Source organism: Engystomops pustulosus, chromosome 9 (genome assembly GCF_040894005.1).
Source record: "Engystomops pustulosus chromosome 9, aEngPut4.maternal, whole genome shotgun sequence".
NCBI lineage: Eukaryota > Metazoa > Chordata > Amphibia > Anura > Leptodactylidae > Engystomops > Engystomops pustulosus.
The window spans coordinates 64,899,989-64,919,570 of record NC_092419.1 but is presented as its reverse complement, the minus strand read 5'-3'; the positions used below and the strand labels follow the sequence as shown (position 1 = coordinate 64,919,570).

Sequence of the window (19,582 nt, the reverse complement as noted above, 5' to 3'; positions counted from 1 at the left end):
GGCGGGCGAGTGAGTGAGTGGCGGCGAGTGAGTGAGGGCGGGCGAGTGAGTGAGTGGCGGGCGAGTGAGTGAGTGGCGGGCGAGTGAGTGAGTGGCGGGCGAGTGAGTGAGTGGCGGGCGAGTGAGTGAGTGAGTGGCGGGCGGGCGGGCGGGAGTGAGTGAGTGAGTGAGTGAGTGAGTGGCGGGCGAGTGAGTGAGTGGCGGGCGAGTGAGTGAGTGGCGGGCGAGGGAGGGAGGGAGGGAGTGAGTGAGTGAGTGGCGGGCGAGTGAGTGAGTGAGTGAGTGGCGGGCGGGCGGGAGGGAGTGAGTGAGTGAGTGAGTGGCGGGCGAGTGAGTGAGTGGCGGGCGAGTGAGTGAGTGAGTGAGTGGGTGAGTGGCGGGCGAGTGTGAGTGAGTGAGTGAGTGGCGGGCGGGCGGGAGTGAGTGAGTGAGTGAGTGGCGGGCGAGTGAGTGAGTGGCGGGCGAGTGAGTGAGTGGCGGGCGAGTGAGTGAGTGAGTGAGTGAGTGGCGGGCGGAGTGAGTGAGTGAGTGAGTGAGTGGCGGGCGAGTGAGTGAGTGGCGGGCGAGTGAGTGAGTGGCGGGCGAGTGAGTGAGTGGCGGGCGAGTGAGTGAGTGGCGGGCGGGCGAGTGAGTGAGTGAGTGAGTGGCGGGCGAGTGAGTGAGTGGTGAGTGGCGGGCGGGCGGGAGTGAGTGAGTGAGTGAGTGAGTGGCGGGCGAGTGAGTGAGTGGCGGGCGAGGGAGTGAGTGGCGGGCGAGGGAGTGAGTGGCGGGCGAGGGAGTGAGTGGCGGGCGAGGGAGTGAGTGGCGGGCGAGGGAGTGAGTGGCGGGCGAGGGAGTGAGTGGCGGGCGAGGGAGTGAGTGGCGGGCGAGGGAGTGAGTGGCGGGCGAGGGAGTGAGTGAGTGGCGGGCGAGGGAGTGGGAGTGAGTGGTGGCGAGTGAGTGGCGGGCGAGTGAGTGAGTGAGTGGCGGGCGAGTGAGGGAGTGAGTGGCGGGCGAGGGTGAGTGGCGGGCGGGGGAGGGAGTGAGTGGCGGGCGAGGGAGGGAGTGAGTGGCGGGCGAGGGAGGGAGTGAGTGGCGGGCGAGGGAGGGAGTGAGTGGCGGGCGAGGGAGGGAGTGAGTGGCGGGCGAGGGAGGGAGTGAGTGGCGGGCGAGGGAGGGAGTGAGTGGCGGGCGAGGGAGGGAGTGAGTGGCGGGCGAGGGAGGGAGTGAGTGGCGGGCGAGGGAGGGAGTGAGTGGCGGGCGAGGGAGGGAGTGAGTGGCGGGCGAGGGAGGGAGTGAGTGGCGGGCGAGGGAGGGAGTGAGTGGCGGGCGAGGGAGGGAGTGAGTGGCGGGCGAGGGAGGGAGTGAGTGGCGGGCGAGGGAGGGAGTGAGTGGCGGGCGAGGGAGGGAGTGAGTGGCGGGCGAGGGAGGGAGTGAGTGGCGGGCGAGGGAGGGAGTGAGTGGCGGGCGAGGGAGGGAGTGAGTGGCGGGCGAGGGAGGGAGTGAGTGGCGGGCGAGGGAGGGAGTGAGTGGCGGGCGAGGGAGGGAGTGAGTGGCGGGCGAGGGAGGGAGTGAGTGGCGGGCGAGGGAGGGAGTGAGTGGCGGGCGAGGGAGGGAGTGAGTGGCGGGCGAGGGAGGGAGTGAGTGGCGGGCGAGGGAGGGAGTGAGTGGCGGGCGAGGGAGGGAGTGAGTGGCGGGCGAGGGAGGGAGTGAGTGGCGGGCGAGGGAGGGAGTGAGTGGCGGGCGAGGGAGGGAGTGAGTGGCGGGCGAGGGAGGGAGTGAGTGGCGGGCGAGGGAGGGAGTGAGTGGCGGGCGAGGGAGGGAGTGAGTGGCGGGCGAGGGAGGGAGTGAGTGGCGGGCGAGGGAGGGAGTGAGTGGCGGGCGAGGGAGGGAGTGAGTGGCGGGCGAGGGAGGGAGTGAGTGGCGGGCGAGGGAGGGAGTGAGTGGCGAGCGAGTGGCGGGCGAGCGAGTGGCGGGCGAGCGAGCGGCGGGCGAGCGAGCGGCGGGCGAGCGAGCGGCGGGCGAGCGAGCGGCGGGCGAGCGAGCGAGCGGCGGGCGAGCGCCATAGGTTCGACACCACTGCCCTAAAGTATCTAGGGGTATAGTTGACAGCTTCTGATTCAACATTCTACAATGCCAATTACCCCCCTATATTTAGGGATTTGCGAACTATGCTCACTAAATGGAAGGGACATCATATTTCCCTGCTCGGTTGAGTGGCTGCTGTTAAAATGACTTGGCTCCCAAAACTTTTATATTACTTTAGAACTCTGACAATTAAAGTACCACAAAAGGAGCTTAAGGCTCTGCAAGGGGCTATTTTTAACTTCATTTGGGATAATAGAAGACATAGAATGCCCAAATCGGTCATGTTTGCGCCCAAGGCCCAAGGAGGCCTAGCAGTCCCACATATTGTGAATTACTACTGGGCAACGCAGCTACAATATATACCATACTGGGCGGCCTCAGCAGCCTATACCAAGTGGGTCGAAATAGAGAAGCTCTGGTTGGCCCCGATGCATCCAAATTCATGTCTATGGGGGCCTAAACCCCCCCCCCCCCCGAACCTACCCAACCATTATTGGGCCCTATTATATTCACCCTGTCCACTTGGCGAACCTGCCAAAAAAGGTTTAACCTATCCTCTAAGTGTTCCCCAATTATGTCAGTCTTATACAACCCTGTTATACCGGATAGCTTGACTTACCACATGGTGAGACAGTGGTCTAAAGCAGGGTTGTTCCCCCTGGAGGATATGGTGGACCCTCTTACAATGGAGTGGAGACAATTTTCATACCTTAAGGAAGAACGTAAGCTACCCGGAGACGAGTGGTACCATTATATGCAAATAAGACACTATGTTACTGAATATGGCTCAGCGCAAGTTTCCAGGCCTTCTGAGTTTGAGCACTTGTGTAGAAGGGGTACCTCGTGTCAAGGTTCGATATCTGCCATTTACCAGATTTTGACTGCCCCTCCAAAGGACGCCCAGGCCACCCATAGATATATGACTAAATGGGAGAAGGATATAGGACGCACTATTCCCCCGGCCCTTTGGCAGGTGATTAGGAGTAGGGCAGCGAAATCGTCAATTTGCACGGCTTATAAGGAAAAACCATATAAAATAATGATGCACTGGTATCATACCCCGGCACTACTGCATATCCTCAACCCGACATTTCTGGCCATATGCTGGAGATGCCAAAAGGAAGCAGGCACGCTTTTCCACATTTTTTGGTCTTGCCCTCGTATAGTACCATATTGGCGGTGTGTCATGGGGCTGACTGGGAAGCTGTTCAGTACTGGGGTTCCATTGGATCCTCTGATGCATCTCCTTAATGTGCCTCCACAAAATATGTGCAACACCATACAAAGCTATTTTTGCATGTCTGTATGGCAGCCAAAAGTCTAATAGCTAAGGCTTGGAAACAGACTGCCTCTCCGTCTGAAGTGGAGTTATTTACCCGCATTAAGGAGATTTATTCACTGGAAAAGATGACAGCCTCACTCAATAACTCCATGGACGCCCTACTGACAGTATGGGAGCCGTGGGACTCTTTTTGCACCCATATAGGTTTATAAGCCTCCTCGGGCTACATCTAAACTTTGATACCCTGCCCTGAGATCCATTTAACCTTTTGTGTCTATTGTCTTGACTACCCAAGTCTTGTCTTTATGTTTTATGTTCTAAATTTTGAGTTACATAAAGTTAGTATATAGGTTACTTGTTATAGGTTGATTTTGCGCTATTGGGAGAAAGCATGGTAGACTACAGAGAGTCTGGGAGTAAGCCTATCTTTAATGGTTGGTCTAATATTGCATGGTGGGAGATAAGAGTAGGCTTTACTCTGGAATGAGATCTTTATCTGAGCAAATGAACCGCTGTTTAAATTGCTTGTATTGTGTATTGTACACTTCCTGTACCACCAGAAACAAAATCTGTTATTGTACAAATAACGAAGACCGCTGTATCACCAAGCTTGTTGTCCCTGTTGTAACGATTGAAAATATAAAATTTTAATAAAAATTAAAGTTTAAAGAAAATAAATAAATAAATAAAAAAATAAATATAAATAAATAATAAATAATATCTTATCCATACCTGAAAATTTAAGCTGTAAAACAACTTGGCAATCAAAATAAGAGAGGAGAAAAGGATTTTTAATGCACCAACATCGGTAGCATGAGTATTGCAAAGTCCAATGGTTGCCTGGAAGAGGGGAGAGAAAAATAAATAAAAAACAGCGAGAACATAATGTAAATCCATCTGGTTGCTCAATATGTGAATATGTGATAGAGGGAATATACAGATTTCTTACCTGGAAAAGGTTGGTAAGAGGTAGAGCAAAAGTTTCCAGTACAAGCTTAATTTCTGTCCACAGCTCACTGGACTTGAATTCATGGCGATACCTGTCACAACAACAACTCATCAGTAGCAGTCACCAGACAAATTTTAGCGTGGCAGATGCTGGCTTATCTCCATACCTCTTGAACAAGGAGTGAGCAGTGTGCAGTACACCATTGATGACGTGAAAATCTCCACTTTGAAAGCGGTTTACCATTTCAGTCAACAGATCGGGCCATTTCTGAGGAAAATCTTCACGTCCTATTATACTGATAGCATCGCTAAGCTACAAGAACATAAATAGCAGAAATCATGGGGCTCAGAACTTATTAAGTTATAGGAGCATAAACACTGGACATGTACCACACCTGCTTTTGGATTTGCTCAGGGCTGCTTAACATGAGGTTCACAATGTTGGCCTTAATGGCTACACGATCCGCTTCACAAATCTTGTTTGGCTCATCTTCAATCTTAACCAAGAAAATTCAGTGTTCAAACCATTACACAAGACAGAGGGCCAGTGTCAAATATACATTGTGGTTTAAATATTTAATCATTTGAACAAAAAAGTTTGTTATCTGCACCAAAAATAAAATTGTCTTAAATAGCCTGTGCCATATTTGACAAGTGAGAGGTTTTCATGCCAAGCCATGGCCCTTGTGTCGTAAAAATGTGGCCTTGGTCCAGTTGCAATATATTTGGCTAAACTTACATTTGGAACATTTTTCTGACGTTTAATAAAGTGCTGTGTACAGTGACTGTTAACTATGCAAAACTTAACATTCAGCATTACACACTGCAATAAATCTGGCACATCCAACTCTTAAACCGGTTTGAAATCGTATAGCTCCTGCGTTGTGACAGCGATCAATAGATTTGTTATTAACGTTGGGGTGACATTACTTACAATCCTCCAATTTCTTTTAATGTAGTTCTTGAAAGTGACAGATGCGCATACTTTGAGGACATTATCCTGGGTACCCTCCAGCAAGGTGAGCAGCAGCAAGGGATAATTTGGATTTGCTTCTACAGATTCCAGATATTTTTCAGCTTAAAAAGGGAAAAGTATAAAGAACTTAAAGAGAACCCGTCATGCAAAATAACCCCCCTAAACTAAATATATTTTCATAAACTGCCATTAGAGAGCATTGCCTCTATCCCTTCATTGTCCCTCTACATGCCTGTAAACCTAAGCAATGAGGTCCTAAAGCTGTATGCAAATGACCTGTGAAATGTCCAATGAAGCATTAGCATATTCAAGCTGTCCACTCTATTCATGAGTGGGAGGCACAGCCACACCCCCAGTGCTTGACTGACAGCCTGTATAATGATGTGAGGCTGTATAATGATGTGCTTCCTGGTGCTGGTGGCCACGCCCCCTGCAGCCTGTGTGTGTTTAGGAGAGATACAGCAGCTCCAGGCAGCCATGTTACAGCAGAACATGTCAGATTCATGTGTAGCTGATGTCTGTGTCTCTGACCTGTATATTAGGAGGATGCAGCATGTCAGCAGATGCAGCACAGACACTAGCCATGCTTTACTATACATTACACACAGACATGAGCAGGGGGAGGGGTAACAGGGGTGACATCACTGCCTCTGACCATGTGACCAGCCTCATTTACATGATAAAAAATAGATGATTTTACAATGAATAATGTATGAAATAACTAGATAAAGCCTGGGATGGGATCCTTGTTAGCTGCTCCAACAGGTAGTAGTGACAGGACTAGTGACAGACCTGATGACAGGTGTCCTTTAAGTGTCCAACATGCAGGTGCGAATATGAACAATTTCAGGAAACCACTTTTATATCCAAATTTTAACCCGCGCAAACACTTGTAGCAGCTTGAAACTATAGCTTATTTGCAAAAATCACTTGTATTTCATGTAAATTATGTTTAAATATGCAAATTAGGTTCAGCAAGATACTGTGCTTTATCGAATGAGCTTAAAGAGATTTGCCCATTAAAGAAGATTCTCAAAACATCAACTCTTTATTGGAGCAAAATAGGACATGATAATTATAACCTAACCAGGAATACACACTCAAAATGTAGTCAGTCACAGTGTACCAAATATGATTACAATACACGCGAATATAAAGAACATATCATGAATAATGAAATGGGGCTAGGGGGAGGCGAATGTGTTCAGGAGCCATTTCTGTATTGAGATAATAGCTGATGATTAGCTATGGGGTCCAGAATTTAAAGCAGGGGTAGGGAACCTATGGCTCAGGAGCCACATATGGCTCTTTTGTTGGCTGCATCTGGCTCTCAGACAGATCTTTAATAAATAGCGATGGCTGCTGTGCCTTATACTGATCACTGGACACAAGCAGCGATGTTACCGCTGCCTACGTCCTTTGTATGACCCAGGTGCCATCGCCGCCATCGGCTTAGCCTGGGTCAAAGAGAAGAGCGTGGGAGCAATGAGGAGCTGGCTGCAGGAAGCACTGGCAAGTTTATATTAATTTCTTTTGTGCTGTGACTACTTATCTCCTGGGTGGCATGTGCTGTGGCTGCCCATCTACTTGGGGCATGTGCTGGGGCTACCTATATACTGGGGGTATGTGCTGGGGCTACCCATCTACTGGGAGACATGTGGTGGATTTTGAGTAGTGGACCACCGCGGACTATGATGTAAGCAGACACCTGGGACCAGTGGCACCCGGTCTTCACCAAAGCCCACTGCAAAGCAGGATGCTCTTGCTGCAGCATGGTACCACCAGGTCGTTCCTCCATGGCTTGTAAAGCTCTAGACGCTCTCAGCCAGGTAGCTAGTGGAAACATCCTCCCTAGTTCACGCTCCCAGATTTGAACAAAGGGTAATGAAGTTAGACGTGTCATTCATCACCCTCCCGCCAGTATCTACCAAATAACTACACCGGTGGAAGATAAAACACAATTTATTTTGTATGTTCAAGTCACATACATATTATCTTCCACCGGTGTAGTTTAGTAGATACTGGCGGGAGACCTTTAACCTCTCTCTTCTTCCTGTCCCTACAGAGGTCAAAGTTCATCCTCCAAGTGGGCCGTCATGGAGGACTAGATGGAATCAGTATTACCGGTGAGTACCAATTCACCACTTCCAAGATGTCCTCCCATGACGGCCCACTTTGAGATCTAAAAAATGATCAGTGTTAGGGTGGTAACACAGCCAGAAGGACTTTCCTTCCGAAAGAAAGGTCCTGAAAACCAGATAAGTCCAGACGATAATGTTTAATGAATGTAGAAGGGGAAGCCGAGGTAGCAGCCTTGCAGATTTGTTCCAAGGAGGCGCCTATACTTTCCGCCCAAGAATCCGACATGGCCCGAGTAGAATGGGCCTTCAGATTTGTAGGAATCTCTTTCCCTTGCTCCACATAGTATGTGGCAATAGCAGTTCTCAGCCATCTTGCTATTGAGGTTTTGGACGCATTCTTCCCCCGAAACTGAATAAATTATGGTCTATGCGCCAAGAGTCTGTGGCCTGTAGATAGGCTAAGACAGAACCCCTTACATAGAGATTTATTAAGGTTCTTCACAAAAAGTCACAAACCTTTTCCCCCCATCTTACTATATATGGGGACAGTAACCTTTTCCCTACTTGCCTTGAGAATAGAGACTACTGCCCTGGAGAGACCCTAAGATGTCAGGAATTCAGACTAAGGATCCATGCTGAAAGCTGAAGTTTCCCTGGGTCCGGACTCAGTATGGGACCCGGGTACAGAGGTTCCTTCAGCAAAAGGGAAGAATTATCGGCTGCTGCAAAGACAAGGATGTAAGAAGGGGATAGCAGATCTTTCTTGGCCAGTTTGGGCAGATCATTATCACCCTTGCCTGATTGAGAACCCTCATGATCAAGGGAATTGGGGGAAAGGCGGAGAGAGACTCGTTCAATGGGTGACTTCTGAGAACACCTGGATGCCTTGTCTCGTTTGAATATACGGAGTAGGTACTGATGGCATTATGAATTTCCCCATGTTGCCAAGAGGCCGATTCAAGGCTTGCCCCAGATGCTGGTTGGCTGAAGGAAGACTACCTGATTTACCAGACGAGTGGTGCCTCAAACACCTCTCCTGCTGAGGTAGTGTGCCTCACTGTTTAGGACTCCCCTAAGGTGGATAGCCGAGATGGAGAGGTGGTTTACTTTTGCCCAGGAGAAAATGGTGCGGGCCAAGTTGGAGAGGACAAAGGATCTTGTTCGCCCATGCCTTCTTAGATAAGAGACTGCCGTGGTGTTGTCCAATAGGATGTGGACGTGGCGGTTTATCAGGTGAGCAGCATTCAACCTCAGGGCTTCCAAGAAAGCCCTTCGCTCCAACCTTGAGTGAAGTGAGAAGGGAAGACTGCTCCTCAACGCGTACTGCTTGCGTCAGTCATTATGGTTACACACGGAAAGCAGTGCCAAGGAGCTCCCTTTTCCAGATTTTTCATCTTTAGCCACCATTGGAAGTCTTTTTTTTTTTTACCGAGGACAGGATGATGACCTTCTTGTCCAAGCCAGAAAGACTCCTGTTCCAAGACCGGAAAATCCAGCCCTGCAGGATACAAGAGTTGTTCTGGCTCTAAGCTACCGAAGGGAAGCAGGATGTGAAAAGGCCCAGGATCTTCATAGCTCCTCTGATCGATATGGAAGTCTTCCTTCTGAAGAATCGGATCGGATCTTTTATGCTGTCTGCTTTTCCCTGAGGGGGGAAAAGACATCTGATAAGTAGAACTCAAAACCACACCTAGAAAAATCTTTTGAGTGGAAGGTGATAAGTCTGATTTGTGTGTGTTGACCAACCACCCCAGGTCAGATTTTCCAGGGTAAGCCTTTTTGCAGCTGTTAGACTGTTTGTCCTTCCCTACTATAAGGAGATCGTCCAAGTAGGGAACAATGGAGACATTCTGCAGCCTTATGAAAGCCACCACCTCTACCATAATCTTGGTAAAAACTCTTGGAGCTCAAGAAATGCCAAAAGGAAGAGCACAAAACTGTAAATTAATAATAGAGCCCTCTGGGGAGAGAACTGAAAATTGAGATATTTTTTGGATGAGTGGTGAATTGGGACATGATAGTAGGCATCCCGCAGATCTATAGTGCACATGCATCAATTTGAGTAAATGAGTTGAGTGGCAGATCTTACAGACTCCATACAGAATTTACGATAGGTGATAAAGTTGTTCAGCAGCTTCAGGTTTATGATCACCCGATTTGACCCATAGGGTTTCTTGATCAGCAACAGGGGAGAATAGAAACCCTGAGGAACTAGAACCACCACACCCAAGTCAATGAGACTTCCTGACAGATAAGAGTGGAAAGGGAAGAAGATAAAAAGGGGGGCAAACCTTGAGGGAGGGGAAGGGTTCAGATTAAATTCTATCCTGTATCCCAACTGAATAATGCTCAAGACCCAAGGATTTTTCATAATATATGACCACCGGTATGCGAATCCAAGGAGTCATTCCCCCTGACTGCTTCTTCTCGGAACCCTGAGGTGGGTAAAGGAGTTCTTGAAGGGATGAAAGGAAGGCATCCAATTCAGGACCAAATACAAATGCTCCAGAAAAGGGGACACTGCAGAGCTCTGTTTTAGACTAAATATCATTGCCCAATTGCTTCAGCCAAAGAGCCCTTCTTGTAGCGTTGATCGGGTGCTCTTTGGCCGCAAACTGGCTACCTTTAGCCGCTTCATCTGCAAGGAAGGCAGTGGCAGACTTCAGAAAATTAACGCTTTCCAGAGGAGTACCCCTAGAGGTACCCTCCTGGATGTGGGACTCTAGCTCTTAGCCAGAAGAAGAGTGTTCTTGCTACAGATGTAGCAGAAAGATTTCACTTGAGGGTGAGCATGGAGGTTTCCCAGGCTTTCTTCAGGAGAGCATCAGACTTCCTATAAATAGGATCCTTCAGCTGCACCGAATCCTCAAAGGGGAGGTCCGTCTTCTTAACCACCTTAGTCACCTTGACGTCCACCTTTGGGAATGAATCCCAATCTTTGGAAGCCTCTTGATCAAAGACGAGAAGTCTTTTTTGGAAATTACAATCTTTTTCTTGGGGTCCTTCCATTCCTCAGTGATCAACCCCATTTAGGTATTGTTTACAGGAACTAAACATTGCTTCTTGGTTTTAAAAGGGAACCTGTCACCCAAGACCTTATTTTCACTAAAGACAGGTTGCAGAACCCCATCACACCTGCAGTGCAAATATGCATTTCTGCTTTCTCTAAGCATTTGCATTACAGTCTAATTGTGTGTTATAACTTACTCTTGCACCCTGGAAAAATCCTCGGTAGTCAGTGGGGCTGGGCTTTGGTTTGTATGCATTTCAAAAACATTGCTTGTACTAGCTAGAATTCTGGGATCTTTCCCATCTTCTCTACCTTTCCCCTTAGACCCTTATGGCCTAGGGGGGTTCTAAGCATAAAAGCAATAAAATAGAACATGACATACAGCACCACTTACATGAAAAGGAGGGTGGAGTAGGCCCAAGTCTGCCCCCTCATAAAGTCTGGGACGGCAAGGAACACAGCATTCACACCATAGATCTCAGATCAACTCAACTACAGTCTTCAGAGGTTTAAATACCTTATTGTTGAGCCTATCCCTCATGCCGGTGACTTCCATCGGCGTTCCTGGGTTCATTTCCGCATTCGAGCATAACTTGCAACAGGAAGTAGTCATCGGAAAGCAAAGGACGCATGGGAACTGTAGTTCCAACTGGGTCATGCGTCCTCACATAGGCCGCAACCCCTCGCCGTTGGAGAGGACGGACGCCGGACCAAGACGACCCAGGGAAAGCACACCGACCAAGGATCATTCCAGAGGGGAATTTCGAACAAATCCAGTATAACCCTGATTAAGCGACGTTCCCCCCCCCCCCCTCACTTAGGAGGAGAGAGACCCTCTCTTGACCTGATCTCTGTAGGGACAGGAAGAACACTGGCAGGACGATTGAAAACTTTGTTGTAAGTCTAGTAAAGAGTCGCAGTTTCCAGGTCAAAGGGCTCAGGGTGGACAGATTGGGTTGCTGGGTCACATAGGGGAGGTATTGCATTTTGTAAGATGCAGATGAGGTCTTGGGCAAAAGAAGAGGGGGCACAAGGACAAATCCGACTCTAGCCAGACCCACAATTTAGATCTACAATGCTGGAACCAATCTAAAATTTTGGAGGCAACAGCAACGTAGTAGACTGTGCAGTCAGGATGGGCAAAACGCCTTTTCAGAATCCAGAGATATCAATACTGTGGGTTGCTTTCAGCAATTCACATGATATATTTTGGAGAAGGTCAGAGTGCATTTTCACTGGCTTCAAGGGATTGTATAAATCCCATGCAATTAGGTGGACCAGAGCCCCAAGAGAGAGCATTCTGTTAGCATACAGTTTTGCATCCATATCCGGGAGGGAAATTGGCCGGTAGGTACCATGAGGAATAGAATCCTTTCCAACCTTGGAGAATTCTCAAATTTTAATCCCAAAGTGAGGTTTACAAAATATATGATCTTTATTACTTTTTAATTTTACTCAAACTTCATGTTTCTTCTGTGCTATGAGGTGCTGTGTGGGGACTGTGTGCCAAGATTACACTTTAGCTTCTTAATAATAGTAATTTAACTCATTAATTTTTCTTTCTGTAACAAAAGATGGATATAAAACATAATGACAATCAGCACTGCTCATCTTGTTTTTAGCTTGTAGTGCAAGTCTTGTAATGGAAGTGCCTGTGTAAGCTTGTCTTGTAACAAGCTTACACAGGTGCAGATAAGAGAAGCTATTCACAAGAATCCGACCCTAGAAGAGCTGTCGTATCCATGGATAGAGACAGGATGGAATTATAACTGAAATTATGTATTTGTTAATAACAGTGAGTGAATTACAGAGTGTGTTTTGTCATCCAGAGTATATTTAAGAATTTTGTTTTCGTGGGAATACCCCTTTAACTCCTCCCTCTTCGATATATCAGACGCAGAGCTGATGATTGCTTGTTCATGTCCCATGGTGAAACTAGTGGAACTTATTCAATAAAAAATAAAATAAAAAGGACCATAAGCCCCATTACATATAAGAGAGACATAACTCATAACAAACCCCACATATATAGGATCACTGAATTCATAGAAAAATATTGAACCCCTTTGATGAAAGTCATTAAATAAAACTTAAAAACCAAAAAAAATTTTTTGGATCACTATTTATTGCATTTTTTGTGGTATTAAATAGGTAAAAATCATATGTACTCCAGAATGATATGATACTGATGCAAAGTACATGTCCCGCAAAAAAAAAAAAAAAAAAAAAAAGCAGTGTACTCACCTTCAGAAGCCCCCCCCCCCCCCCTCACCCCCGGCAGGTCTTCTATACAGCAATGCTCTGGCATCAGCCCAGTGTCCCAACACCGTCCATCGCAAGGATCATGACTTCAGCTGCTCACTGACACGCATGTGTGCGTGCGACACGGAGCAGATGCCAGAGAGAGAGACACACAGACGACAGAGACAGCAACGCTAGGAGCTACAACTAGTACAATACATAAAAACACGTAACATAACAATTACATAGATGATATTTAACTGGAAGCCTTTAGAAAACAGACAAAAGTTTTAAGAAAAAAGGGGAGGGGAGAGAATTTATTGATCTTCCTACTTCCTGGTGTGCACCATTTTCAGATTTTAAGCAAGTCCACAAGCACACTGCAAATGTTTAGAAACAGTGCAAGAAAGTCTTAAAACACTGATGCCAAATTCTCCCGAAGGTAGGTGTTGTGCCCCAGGGGTGTTGTACAGGCCTCACAGCAAGGTGTCTAACAAGTCAGGCATAGACTGACCTGTTTTCACTGCATCCTTGTAGCAAAGATAGACTGCTGGTTTGGCAAGGTCTTAAAGGCCCACTCCAAGAGTGGTGCTATCACACTTGTCCAACTCAAGCCTCCAAGAAGGGCAGTAGGGGGAAGGGGAAAAAAAACCAAAGTTTATCCCCTTCATTCACCAGAATGAACTATAACTTTGTGGTGCTGAGCCCTCTCTACACACAGCAGGTAGCAGCCGAATAAAATGGGAGTTAACCTTAAATGAAGACTTAGAACCCAACCTCAGAAAGTAACAGCGGATGGCAGGCGACTGAAAAATGCCCAACTATAAAATGAAGTATGAATCCCTCATGGGTTAAAGTATTCAAGAAAGTCAAGTGGTAAAAATATATAAATTTCATTAAACATGTAATATATGCCCCAAATTGATACGAAAACGTCAGCATGTCTGCAGAAGAGAGAGTGACCGTCCATCCATCCTTATATCTCTATATTTATATACTTTTTTTGCCTACTAAAACTTGTGGTATGAACACGATTGATTTCTCCTGCACAGTATACCTGGCCGGCGCACAGCAGGGTCCGGGTCTAGTGTCTTTTTAAGGTACTCTGTCAAGGCCTGCAAGTTGGCATCACTCAGTTCCATGGTTACAATACCTAAAAAACATGGAATATTAGAGACTTTGTTAGAGTTACAATACAAAAATTAAGGCAAGTATGTCTCATATGCACAGTCAGTTAAACCACTAGGGAAACAAGGGGGGAGTGAATAATACAAGGGCAGATATTGCTACACCATCTCCCCAAACCTCTGCTGTATCAGCATTTCCTCCATCCCTCAAATGTAATCTCAATCTCACAGAAGTAGAGGACGTTCCAGCACACAGTGGGGGGGGGGGGGGGGGGGGGGACACTACAGCACAGAAGGGCTCTGCATAAGCCCACAGTGCCCTTTGGATAAAATATCTAATAAAATATGATGGCGTTCCTAAGTTTCACAGAAACAGAGATGACCAATTAAAGTTGGTCAAAAAAAACACTAACCACACTTAACAGGAGACTTATTTAAAATGTGTTTTTATTCACGGTCCAGAAGATATAACTTGAGTGCAACTACATGGGCCATGAACAAAAAGGACAAGTGTAGCCATCGTGAAGAGATTAAATTCAGTCAATTTTACTTACTGATCTTACTGTTGCATGTTATATATTCACCATAGAGGCTGATGCAAAGTATATTTTTAAATTTTTTTTTTTTATATCAGTTAAAAGAAAAAATGGGAGAGATGATGAAAGTTAATCTGGCAGTGCCCCACGACAGTCGAGGGGATCAACACCTGCGATTGGTGCTGCAAACATCCGGCTGGAATGCAGCTGTAATTGTTTTATTTTTTTGCTACAGGTAAAAACCAAATGAAATCCCTTAACCCCTTAGCGCTCTGCGCCGTAGCTGTACTGCGCTGAGTCCCGCGAATAGCGCTCAGCGCAGTACAGCTACTGCGCAGAGACGATGCCGGTTCAGCGCTGTATAGCAGCCGAACCGGCATCGTTAGCCGCGGGATTTCAACGGTAATCTACCGTTGACATCCCCGGCTAACACCCGCGGTCGGAGTGGGCTCCGATCGCGGGTGTTTAACCCGTTAAATGCCGCGGTCAACGCGACCGCGGCATTTAACATGCCTTCTGGGGGTCTTTACATCACAAATCGGCCCCCCCGCACCGTTTTCGGGGGGGCCGATTGCTGTTTTGGCACCTCTGGGGTCCGATCGGGACCCCAGAGAAGCCTGGAGGGTTTACCTTTAAGATGGCGTCTGTGACGTCATCTTAAAGGCAAAGTGTCAGCCTATGCATCTGCATAGGCTGGCACTGATAATACCCTGCAATACATTAGTATTGCAGAGTATTATCAAGAACAAGCAATCAGATGATTGCTTGTTCATATCCCATGGTGGATCATGTAAAAAAATGTAAAAAAAATGTTTTTCAATAAAAAATTACTTTATAAATCACTAAAAATGCCCATAAGCCCCAAAACATATAAAGAGACATATAACACTCAAAAAAGTCTAAATCATAAACACAAACCCCACATATATAGTATCATCGCGTCCGTAACAATCCATAGAATAAAACTAAATAACTATTGAACCCATATGATGAACGCCGTAAAAAAAAACGTTAAAAACCCGCCAAAAATTATGATTTTTACCTATTATATCCCACTAAAAATGCAATAAAAAGTGATCAACAAAACATATGTACTCCAGAATGATATTGTTGCAAAGAACAACATGTCCCGCAAAAAACAAGCCATCAACCAGCTCTGTAGCCAAAAACGTAACAATGTTATGCCACTTGGAAGACGGCGATGCAAAAATGATAGATTTTTCCCCACATTAGGGTTTTATTTGGCAAATTTAGTAAAACATAAGAAAAAATATTCATGTCTGGTATCCCCGTAATCGTATCGACCCATAGAATAAAGATAACAGGATTATTAGGCTATACGGTGAGCACAAAAAAAAAAAAAAAAAAAAGTAAAAAATCCAGTACAGAATTGATGCTTTTCTACTCATGACCTCAAAAAAAGTTCCAAAATTTTCAACAATAGGTGATACCAACCCCAAAATGGTAACACTGGAAAAAGCATCTCGTCCCGCAAAAAAAATGCCGTCACATGGCCCAAATAACGGAAAAGCGAACATTTTATAGCCTTCAAAAGGGGGCAACGAGGAAACTAAAATCCTGGCAGCTGCAGGGTGCTCCTTCCCTTCTGCGCCTTGCTGTGCCCCCATAACACAAGTAATGTCCACATGTGGGGGGTCTTTGTACTCAGGAGAAATTGTAGAACAAATTTTATGGTGAGTTTTCTCTTTTTATCTTTTGGAAATGTGTAAATTTTAGGGCTAGATGAACGTATAACCGACAAAATTTGACCATTCTAAATTTCACCGCCATTTTGATTCAATTACTATGAAGATCTCAAGGGGTTAACAATCTTTGTAAATGCTGTTTCTGATAGTTTGAGGGGTGCAGATTTGAAAATGGGTTGGTTATATAGGTGGTTTTGTTGCTAAATATGTAAAATTTGATTTCAAACAGTATTTATCCCCAAAATAGTCAATTCCGAAAATACGGAAAATCGCTATTCGATTTGTAGGCCGCGTGACGTCAAAATAAATTATCCAAACATTTCAAAAATTATGAAAATGTAAAGTAGACAAATGGGAAATGTTATTCTGCAAGTTATTTAGGTGGTAAATCTATCTGCCTGAAAACGCGGTGATTTTGAATTTCGAAAATGGCAAATTTTTCTAAAAATTCATCACTTTTTTCTTTTTTTTGTAAATAAACGCAAAACGTATCAGCCAAAATTTACCACTAAAATGAAGTACAACATGTGGGGAAAAAACAATATCAGAATCGCTTTGATAAGTAACAGTGTTCAAAAGTTATAACCATATAAAGAGACGCAGGTCAAATTTCAAAAAAAAGTTGCGAGCCTTAACCTGCAAACAGGCTGCGTCCTTAAGGGGTTAAAGGACACCTGTCATCAGGTCTCTGCCACTAGTCCTGTCACCTCTAACTGTTGGAGCAGCTCACAAGGATCCCATCCCAGCCTTTATCTAGTTATTTCATACATTATTCATTGTAAAATCATCTATTCTTTATCATGTAAATGAGGCAGGTCACATGGTCAGAGGCAGTGATGTCACTCCTGTTACCCCCTCCCCTCTCCCTGCTCATGTCTGTGTGTAATGTATAGTAAAGCATGGCTAGTGTGTGTGCTGCATCTGCTGACATGCTGCATCCTCCTAATATACAGGTCAGAGACACAGGAATCAGCTACACATGAATCTGACATGTTCTGCTATAACATGGCTGCATGGAGCTGCTGTATCTCTGCACCAGCACCAGGAAGCACATCATTATATAGCCTCACATTATACAGGCTGTCAGTCAAGCACTGGGGGTGTGGCTGTGCCTCCCACTCATGAATAGAGTGGACAGCTTGAATATGCTAAAGCAAAGGTGATAACCAAATGGCTCAGGGAACAAAACAGATTTTGGGTTCATGGCCTGGAAACTCCCCAAATCTTAATCCCATTGAGAACTTGTGGTCTGTGTAAGCTAATAAGTTAGCTTACACAGATCAAAACTAGTCAATGTGTTTGTCATCTGTGGCTCATTGGTGTCAGCCCTGAATCAAGTTGCTGCTCAAGGAGTGAAGAATCTGCATGTGCATGTGATGCACGGACGTGAAAATATACCAGGGAGCACCCACATAAGCGTGTACTGAACTTCTGTAGTTGTATACGAATTATAAGGACTGTACATTGTGTATAGTTATTCTCACGAAGGACACACACACACACACACACACTTGTTAGTCTCACCCCTGCAGGCCTTTACTGCACAGCATGTCACTAGCAATGTTTAAGCTACCGTATATACTCGAGTATAAGCCGAGGTACCTAGTTTTACCACCAAAAACTGGAAAAACCTATTGACTCGAGTATAAGCCGAGGGTGGGAAATGCACTGGTCACAGCCTCCCAGTATATAGCCTGCCAGCCCCTTCCTCTATATAGCCTGCCAGCCCCTTCCTCTATATAGTCAACGTCAACAGCGGCTGACATCACAGTTGAGTGCCGGACGGGCCGTGCGCACGGAGCTGTGGCGGCCCCGAGCCGGCATGAAGACAGAAGAGGCGCGGCCACGGAGCTCCCGCAGACCTGCGGCATGAAGATGAAGAGGAGCTGTCCGGGCCGTCGGAATGGTGAGTAGAAACTTTATTATTTTTGTATACCCGAGTATAAGCAGAGTGTTGAATTTTTAGCACAAAAAGTTGTGCTAAAAAAAACCTCGGCTTATATTCGAGTATATACGGTAATTAACAGTGAAATGGCACATCAATGATAATCAAAGGAGTCCCATTCAGAACAAGAGGAATAAAACCTTAACAGATCTATGGACGTAGGCCTAGTGACATAGAAAATTTTAGTCAAGGTGCCATCTGGGTAGATAAACACTTTAGTCTCTTCCATTTAAATGGGGCCCTGGTGGCCCATATGATCTTTACTTAGTCAGTGAACTACCGTAGGTGGCACAGGACGTCTCTGGGCATGGCAGGGCTAGCATTAACAGTTAACAGGTTGTTGAAAATGAGTATCATTAGGGGAATTTTCTGGTAGGCCTTTTAGGAGAACATTGTTTCTTCAAATTTTCCTGATCGTCTAATAGGAGCGGTCAAAGAAATCTTGAATGTGTAAGATTTGTTTAACTATAGGGCAATTACAAACTTTGTCATATTTCAACAATTGGCATCTATTGAAGTGTCCAGGCAGCTTTTTAGGACATCCTGGAGTTTTTTCCTAAAGACTCCGTAGGACATGTTGTCAAGCCCCCCCCCCCTCCTCGTGCATCAGTATTTTGGGAACTGTTTAAATATTCTTGGGCTCTCCTCCTCATTAACACTTAGTCCACAGGGTCATTCAGGATTGGACAAATCAATGTGAGGTTTTGAAACCTGTGCTAAACAGATCTTCTAAAACAATATGAGAGAAAAAAAAAGAGGTTCACTCTTTGGGGGCTGTTTGACAAGCTGCGTTCCACATTTCTCCCACCTCCAGGGAATCAGGAATCTTTAATTTGTAAGTTTATTTTTCTCCCTATTTAATTTTATAACTTTTGCCGTGTTGTGAGTCATTGTATTTTGTAATTCTTTTGTTTAACATTTTTCACACTGAACAACTTCCCTTCAATTTTGGTCCCTGTACACTCTGCAAACTCAGCTTTGTAAAGTCTGGTTAGCTGTGTGACTGCTAGGGTGCTGAGTGTGCATGTCTATTGGTGTAACAAGGTGATTGCTTAAGAAGCAAGAGTAGATGTAAAGTAGATGTAAGGTAGATGTATAAATGGTGGCAGTGGATTGGGAGTACTGGAGCTGTATGAGGTGTGATTTATGCTCAATTTGTGTGAGTGAAAGGTGAGCGCAAGTTTGAGAAGGCCAAATTAACCTGTACAGTTGCACCCCAAGTCACGTGACGAGGCAGTGGCGTCCTCGGCCTGACAGGATTGTTAGCTGCTGGATGTGTAGCCTGGAACTGCCAACTTTACTCCCTATTGAGGCGACGCCACGTTCATTTAAAGAAACATTTACCAGGCGTGTTTGTAAGCACATCCAGGTCCCCTCTGAAATACTCCAGGAATTTCTGGTGAGAGACCTTTACTCTATTAATCCCAGAATCTAAGTCTTGCCTTGTGGGGAGGGACTGTATGAGCTCCCTGAGCAGCTAGAGTTCAGATTGTAACCTCCATGCACTTCTGGGGCATTGGGTGGTGATGAGGGGCAGGCAAGTGTGTATTCTTGCATTATTGCGCCACCAAGGGCTTGCTTGAGGGTCTCGCTGCTGCCAACGGAACCATTCCAGGCTCAGCCCTGCTGCAGTTTGGCGGCTTTTGTCCATCCAAAGCTTTTA

General features: G+C 46.0%; 1 protein-coding gene across 5 annotated transcripts in view; it reads right to left on the bottom strand.

The window, feature by feature from the left end:
- Positions 1-3,849: 3,849 nt before the first annotated feature.
- The window catches only part of LOC140076584 (exportin-2-like), a 75,037-nt gene continuing 59,304 nt past the window's right edge, over positions 3,850-19,582 (bottom strand). For 3 of the 5 annotated variants that reach the window (XM_072123172.1, XM_072123173.1, XM_072123171.1), the window contains 7 exons: positions 13,663-13,758; positions 5,232-5,374; positions 4,693-4,794; positions 4,465-4,610; positions 4,299-4,389; positions 4,082-4,189; positions 3,851-3,968 (listed from right to left, as the gene is read on the bottom strand). In XM_072123172.1, coding sequence (XP_071979273.1) covers positions 3,951-3,968; positions 4,082-4,189; positions 4,299-4,389; positions 4,465-4,610; positions 4,693-4,794; positions 5,232-5,374; positions 13,663-13,747 — 693 coding nt within the window. In that variant the 5' untranslated portion in view covers positions 13,748-13,758 and the 3' untranslated portion in view covers positions 3,851-3,950. Of the gene's footprint in view, positions 3,969-4,081; positions 4,190-4,298; positions 4,390-4,464; positions 4,611-4,692; positions 4,795-5,231; positions 5,375-13,662; positions 13,759-19,582 lie in introns of all 5 variants that reach the window. The other 2 variants (XM_072123174.1, XM_072123170.1) reach the window with 2 other exon arrangements.